Raw genomic sequence first — 7,929 nt, forward strand, 5'->3', positions numbered from 1 at the left:
CTAAAACAGCTCTGGCAAATGATGTGAAAATATTGAATTTGAGCTGCATTTTTTTCTTGTTACAACTGATTTATTTATCAGGAGATAGAGAGGATAGTCTAGATGGAAAAAGAATAAAGTTTTTAGTTTCCTTTAAGTTTTTTGTCACATTGTAATCCTACTCTATTTTTCCTGGATTTCTGTTTTTCTTGGCTCTATTACTAAAGAGTGATGGTAAGAAGTTCCAATTAATAAAAATTCAAGGAAGCGAGAAAAGTTTAAAGAGCAACGGACAACTACAGAATACTTTCCAAACAAATTTTTTCTTATTTTTCTGATGAATAAAGATTGAAAGAGGTCAATTCAAAATGAATGCATCATAGACTTTAGGTCCAAAATTACCTAGGCTATTGTAATAATAATTCTCTAAAGTAAATGAGAAGTTCCTACAACTAAGACAGTAAAGAATATCAGAATTGCAGGATGTGAAATATATAGCATAAATGTCATCTATAGTCCCATCAGAGAAACACCTTACAAATAACTGTAAGGTAACCCAAACATGGGGAATTGACAAATGTTAGATTTCTAAGTCTGTACCAGTTAATATGCCTCAAAACTTCTACCTTGCCATGTGGTTTGATGGTCAAACTTGAACAAGCTTATATAAACAATCTTTATAATTTTTTGTTCATTCCTTAATTTTACCCCCATCATCAACAATGACACTTCACTCCTGAACTCCAGTCTTAGAACCACAGGTATCTCCATAGACTATTCTGCAATCATTACTTCTGTGGAGTTGTTTTTTTGAAATATCTGAGTCCACTTATATTAGGAGGAGAAAAGGAGTGTTATGGCTGCTTTATGGGTTTCTCTTGTTGTAGTGAGGAAGGCAACAATGTGTAATCTAAAAATGCAAAGGCATTGTTTAATCTATTTTTATCCATATTAAAGAAAATACAGTTTAGATGACAACTCTCTGCAGTGCCCGCCAGTGGTTTTTTTATTCCAGAAAATTCCTCTGCTCTTCACAGTACTGATGCCATCACACATTCAAGCTCAGTCTATGGCTAGTCTCCAACAGAACGGTTTCACATTGTTGAAAACAGACTTTTGTACTGTTTTCCAGAAATATCTGAAGATTTACACCCAGGAAAGTTCAACTCTGTTAATAGTATTCATCTTCAGACATTTGGGGTTGGGGTGGAAACAGACTCCTGAGCTGCTGCCTGCTGGTCCTTGCTGAACCCTGAGTCATCTCTTAGCTTTCTGTCTTTTTTTAAAAAAATATAATTTGTGGCATTGAGGCAGAAGACGAACATTGATTCAGAAGCCAAATACTAAACCACTGTCTTTGTACATCATTGTTTATTTAAGATAAACATGTTGAAGAGCAAGAATAAAATTTTTAAAAAGTTAAAAATCCCCCTGAACTTTCACATGACGAGAGTTGTAACTTCCCTCTGTCTTTTCCCTGCCTAAGGTATTATAGGTTTACCCATATTAACATTGATCCTGAATTTAACGTGCATATGTCAGAAATTAGTAAATAATCACAGTCTGCGAAGGGAGAAAGCAACTTTCTCTTTTAGTATATGACAAATATATATTTTAAATGCAGTTTATTTTAGATATGTATTTACAGTGCATGAATATGCCCAGTAAAAACTTCTAAGTTGCCAAGAATGGTTTCTTTTTAGTGTGCTTGTGAGTAGATCAAATAATAACCTATTTCCATGCCTTTACTGATGTGTTTCAGAAGATGAAGAAGAATGGAAGGTTATTAAAGGGAAATTTCTAGCCATCAATGCAGTAAATATGAGCTGTGCCTGTCCACGAAGTCCAAAAGGTCTTTCACCAGCAGCTCATTTGGCAGATGGTTCAGCTGACCTCATTCTAGTTCGTAAATGCTCCAGATTTGATTTCCTACGGTATCTTGTCAGACATACAAACCAAGATGATCAGGTGTGTATTCCCTTTGACAGTGAATTCTCCAGTGTGGAGTTTGACAACTTCACAGTTTGTTTATGGTTAAAAGCTGTGGGAACTTAAGCCCTAGGAGGTCCCTTCAACTCTGATGCTTTTTGTGATTGCTACTGTGGCCATTCCCCTTCCAGTGCTTCCCAACTGTTTCTCTCTGGGCTATGTTGGTTTTGCAGTGTAGATTAAATGCAGGGTTGTACATATGTCCTCACCTTGGGTTAGTGTCTACCATAATAGTGGGAAACCCTGTTTGAAAACTTAAGAAAGTGTCAAAAGAAAAAGGAAGAAAAGGGTGACTGTATGTTAATACAGACTGGTTTATGAGTAAACTTACGTTGTTCGCTTTTGTTTCCTTGGCATCCACTTCCCATAGATGCATACAGACATACTCCATTACCTTTGCTAAACAACGTGTCTGTATTTATTACAGCTTGATAAATGTTTAAGTCCATATCAGTTAAGTTACTTTCAGGGCAGGTGGGGACACCCTCTAATTTGATTGTTCCTTTAATTTACAAAGCCTGTTTTAAAGCATTTGTACAATATTGTAGTGTAATGCAACCTCTGTTATAAAAGCATCTCTTAATTGTCCTACTTTTTCTAGCTGAATTAATTAGTTAAAATTATTTTTGTTTTGTTGAATGTAATAATATTGCCCTTTTATTCTTATTTTCGTATACACCCAGCTCTGATGCGATCACACTGCCACGGATTTCTCACCTTCAGGGCATTGTTCCAAATGCAGAAGTGCAAGGCTTTCAGAAAAGCCCATGTGTCTTAAGGACTGTAGTTGGACAGGTCCTGAGGGTAGTACAGATATCCAATCCAAACCTCTTTGACTTTGATTCCATGTATAATGGTTTTTATAAGGTATTTTTAATAGTTTTTATACCCTATTTACTCATAATCTCAGGATCTGTTATGTGATAATCTATAAAGTGGCAGTATTGCAGCTACTCGAAGAGGACCATTGAAAAGTAAGGTTCCATTTTGGCTTTATTGTTTCTGACTTGTGCAGTTTTTTAAAAACAAAAATCACTGTGCCTCAGGTAAGCTCCTCTAGAAAATTGAAGTGGATGGACTTTCTTGAATACAAAATGCTGCATGCTGAATTGCTTTACATATCAAAGGTACTTAATTGTAATTGCCTGTTTTGATTTATTTTTTTCTGTGTAGTTTGACTTCTCATTTGTAGATGTTTATCGGGTGAAGAGTTTTCAGTTTACATCAAAGCTTTCAGAAGACAATGAAAGCAACGTCACAGATATAGGAAAGAAACGTTTTGGCCAGTTCTGCAGAGATCATCCAGCCTGTTGCTGTAATATTGCTAATAGCACCTGGAATTGTGATGGAGAAACTCTGGACAGTTCAGCAATTCAAGTGAGGTAAGCATCAATTTTTCTGTTCATATACCAGAAAACATTAAGTCTTTTCACTGATTTTAAAGATGCTCATAAAGATATGCCAAAAAGGTGCCTCTGCATAGCAAATTTGAGTCTTCTGATAATAAACAATATTTTTTGTTACTTTTTTGAGTCCTTTCCGGAGAATACTCCAACCATGTATATTGTAGACAATCGCTCTGACTGAGATAGATGGATGGCCCTACCTTTGAAGTCATACTTATTTCTCAGGAACTGATACGTGCTTGAAGTGCTGAAGATGAAGGTGGTGTTGGGAGCATTCTTTTTAAATGAGTGGAGTACCTCATCACTTTGAGCAATAGCTTCTCCTATGAAACTTAAGCTTAAGTAAGCATCTTTGTCTTACATAAATACTTATTATGTCCCATACTTTGGTTTTTGACACACAGCACACAGTCTTATCTCCACCCTTGGCATATGGAGAAAGAAATTTGCAGTTGTGCAAATAATCAAATTAGAAGGGAATAGAGGTTTGTGAAATTTGAAGGGCTTTTTTCTTTCTTGTTTGGGGCTTTTTTGGTTAATTGTTTGTTTTTAGAACAAAGGGAACCAAAAACACAATACAAAATATTTATACGTGTGTTCCACTAAAATATAATCACTTAGCAGTCCAAATAGATTTTTGTAAATATCGTATATTGTATAAGATCAGCTCATCTAAGTGCCCCATAGAACTTTTTGTGTGGAAGAGAGGAATAACAGGAGTGATGGATACATGAAAACATCCAGCCTTCTTTGCAGGGTAGGATTTTATCAAGAATGAGAGTGCGGTTTCTGTCATCTGGAGCAAGGGACTTTGTCCAACTGCTTGAAATTCATGCATTATTAGCAATAAATATGTAGTACTCATTTCTTATTAATTGATTTCTGTATTTTTCAGGGTTCACTGCCAGTTTGTGAAACTATTTGCAAGGGGAATTGAGGAAAACTCTAAAGATGAAGCTGCCTACAGCCAGAGTAGCATTGAACAATTACTATAGACATTGTTCCTCCAGTGGGGAGAAGAAAAAATAAAAGCTCAAGGAAATTGAGTAAATATGCATTTTAGTCAAATTGACAAGTATTTCAAAATTTTAGATTTTTTTTTTGGTGTCAGTATAATTTTAGACATTTTATTGCATTGTGTCATTTTTTAAAAAACATTGTAATCATTAAAATATATCTTGGAGCAATGTAATCTAGGTTACGTTAGAAAAGAGAGGATTGGCGTATATATATGTATTCACAATGACTGATAAATTCTCTGTGCTTTTCTAGAGAGCTAATTTAGCAGTTGTGTTGCAATAATATCTAAATGTTACGAAACATTGGACTTCCCATTGTTCAAACCAGGATATCAAGACAAGATATTTTCAGTGTCTTGAGAAGACATTTTCTGCTGGGAGTGTTATGTAGTTGCATGCAGCTTAAATTCTGGACAACAGTGTTGTCATTCGCATCTTTTTAGTAAAATCTTTCATTTTGTAATTCTGACTATACCTTGCAACTTATCAATGCAATTCAAACACACATTCCTGGCTTTAAGTAATAACAATAAGACTTTAGAAATACTTTGAAAAATAAAAGCACATCTGTATACAGATCATACCTTATCCTATGTATTCTATTTATAAAGGCTTTCTTGCATTTTTGGGATTATAAAGGGTTTTATGACTGTTTGGATGATACCAAATACCACACACTGCAACTGAAATGTCTTGCAAGCAACTCGCAGGAATACTTATATAATAGCAGGAAGGCACAGGCAAAGGAAAATATAGATACCTTCTGAAACACCAGCAAGTTTTAATTTTTTTAAAATATCTAAAATATATTAAAAGCTTTCCACTTCAGTGTACTATTCTTTGGAGATTCTACTACATACGTTAAAATGTCTTTGCAAAATAAGGTGTTGGAATGTTAAGTTTAAAAATATGACCTGATGATTGAAAGTTTTTAAAATAATGGTTTTTTAACTAAGTATGAAACAAAAATAATTTGTTTTGTGAAGTCAAGGGAAGAAACTGGCATCTGATAAATCATGAATTCACTGTGCCGATTTGTTTTTATAGCAAAAAACAGACTATCATATATAGTGATGGAGTGATTATTTAAGTTGTGTATGAATTTGTGTATTGTGGCACATACATGTTCTGTGTGTAGATTTGGGGCTAAATTTTGCTCTTGTACAGATTTATTCCTGTTTGAGGATCAGAAGTTAGCCCCTGCTCTCTTCTATCTTAAGTGTGTAGTTCTCTGTAAAACTTACTGCGTCTGAGGGTGTTACTGTGTCTGAACAGCTAATGATTCTCTATTCATGCATATTTATTGGCACTTCTGTTATTCAGCTTGTATTAGTTTCATGTTTCTCATGTATTTGGTCTCTGTAAGCCATGGTGATTGGTCATTTTATTACTGAAGCACTTGAAAATTGTTATAAATGGCAGATTTTTTTTCTGTTGAAGTTATTTACATTCCAGTTTTGTTAATATTAAAATGGTGTGTTATATCTTTGCTACAAAGTATTATTCATAATTCTCTGTATGACAGAAAGCACTTGCAAATTATGGTTGCCTAAAGTACAGTCATACGACATTTAGGATCTTTTTTTTATATATATAGTATTTCAGGGAAATACTTGAATACTTTTCTAAAGGTACTGCTGTTTACTTTCCTTATTAATGCAATGAGTTGAAATGTTGATTGCTCCAATGTTATTCAGACATTTGTAACACAAGTGTTATGTATACTGTATTTTTAAAGCCATGTTTAATAGTGGAATAGTACTTTTGAACTAAGAATCCCATTAAAATAAGATTATGCAGTTCATAGAATCATAGGATGGTTTGGGTTGGAAGGGACCTTAAAGATCATCTGGTTCCAACTCCCCTGCCATGGGCAGGGACACCTTCCACTAGATCACTAGTTCTACAAATACAAATATTTTTTGAAAGTGTCCTGTGTTTAAAAAGTTCCACAGTTATTGTGGTCTATCCATGAATATTGGGAGAGAACCCAGACTTCAAGTTGCTGTATTTCTTGTGCAGGATATGATGGTACACACTCAGCTTACCAACAGATGAAGGCATTTATGAGGCATTACAGCTATCCAGATCACGTTCTCATAAATGAGAACAGGAGTAAATACTAACCAGCAACTTTCCATTAGTTTACTAGAATGAAAAATGGAGGCTTAATCTCATTGTGAATGTATATTGATATGCTTTGGATTTTTTTAATATCTAAAACTGAGTGCTTGGTGTTTCCAAACAGCCACAGTGAAGGCCCTCTTTCTGAGAAACAAGCTACTGGAAAAGAAGGAGGAAAGATCATTCTGTAGTATAGTAATAAAGTATGAAGTAGATAGTAACGGTGTTGCAACGTAATAAAATGAAAAGGTCTTAGGTAATAGAAAAGCTGCATAGTTGCATTTGAATAATTCTATTTGTAGCATATTGTACTAGCAAACCACCATATGTGAGTTGTATGACATGTCCAGTTTATTTTTAAGAAGAGAGCTACGTAAGTAATGCTTGCTTACATTTTAATTCTAGGGGTTTTTTTCTCTGAATGTAGTCTCAATATGGAAATTACATATAAGAAAACCAAGCTCAGTTTTTCTTTTTTTTCCCAATCTTGCTGGCTTCAAGATTAGAAAATGTGTTCTATGACGCTAGGGCATTTCATTGAAAAAATAAAATTACATCGTACAGCAATGGTTTTTTTCTTCATTTCACAACCTGATTTGAAAAAATACCTACCTTTGTTTGGCAGAGAGCTGGCAGTAGTGTGCTCAGTGTAACCAATGAGGGCAGATTAAACCAGGTGGAGAAGTAATTCATAAGCTTCCCTTGGGGTTGGCCACAGCTTTGTAGCAAGTGTGAGTGGACAAACACTAAGGGTGAAGGAAAGCAACTATTGAAGCTGGACTTACACTAAAACTAAGCAACTCTACCAAGGTAAATGAAAGATTAAAAGGGAAAAAAAGAAAGTTATAGTGCAAGTATTTAGAGTTATTTATTATGGAAAAATCTAAACTGCAAAAATTGAAGGAAATATATAGTAAATGGATGGGGGCTTTTTAGAATTTCATTGCAATAATAATTACAGATGCAGTACATACTCTAATAAGTAAAATACGTTCATTGTAGAGGAATAGCGGGCACAGGAGAAAATGCTTTTCAGCACTGTAGACTTCTGCTGTTCACAGAATCACAGAATCATCTAGGTTGGAAAGGACCTTGAAGATCATCTAGTCCAACCGTTAATCTAGCACTGACAGTTCCCAACTACACCATATTCCTCAGCGCTATGTCGACCCTACTCTTAAACACCTCCAGGGATGGGGACTCCACCACCTCCCTGGGCAGCCCATTCCAACACCCAACAACCCGTTCTGTAAAGAAATGCTTCCTAATATCCAGTCTAAACCTTCCCTGGTGCAACTTGAGGCCATTACCTCTTGTCTTACGCTCATTACTTGGTTCAAGAGACTCCTCCCCAGCTCTCTGCAACCTCCTTTCAGGTAGTTGTAGAGGGCAATGAGGTCTCCCCTCAGCCT

General features: G+C 35.2%; 1 protein-coding gene across 4 annotated transcripts in view; it reads left to right on the top strand.

The window, feature by feature from the left end:
• CERK (ceramide kinase) overlaps nucleotides 1-7,084 on the top strand; it is a 47,125-nt gene extending 40,041 nt beyond the window's left edge. Inside the window, exons 11-14 of one of the 4 annotated variants that reach the window (XR_012623649.1) lie at nucleotides 1,742-1,947; nucleotides 3,142-3,350; nucleotides 3,600-3,716; nucleotides 4,270-7,084. Coding sequence is in view for 3 of the 4 variants with exons in the window: in XM_074827713.1 (XP_074683814.1) it covers nucleotides 1,742-1,947; nucleotides 3,142-3,350; nucleotides 4,270-4,369 (515 nt within the window). In the remaining variant the exon portion in view is untranslated. The other 3 variants (XM_074827713.1, XM_074827715.1, XM_074827716.1) reach the window with 3 other exon arrangements.
• Nucleotides 7,085-7,929: the final 845 nt, after the last annotated feature.

The sequence above is a fragment of the Strix aluco genome, chromosome 5 (genome assembly GCF_031877795.1).
Source record: "Strix aluco isolate bStrAlu1 chromosome 5, bStrAlu1.hap1, whole genome shotgun sequence".
In the NCBI taxonomy this organism is placed as follows: Eukaryota; Metazoa; Chordata; class Aves; order Strigiformes; family Strigidae; genus Strix; species Strix aluco.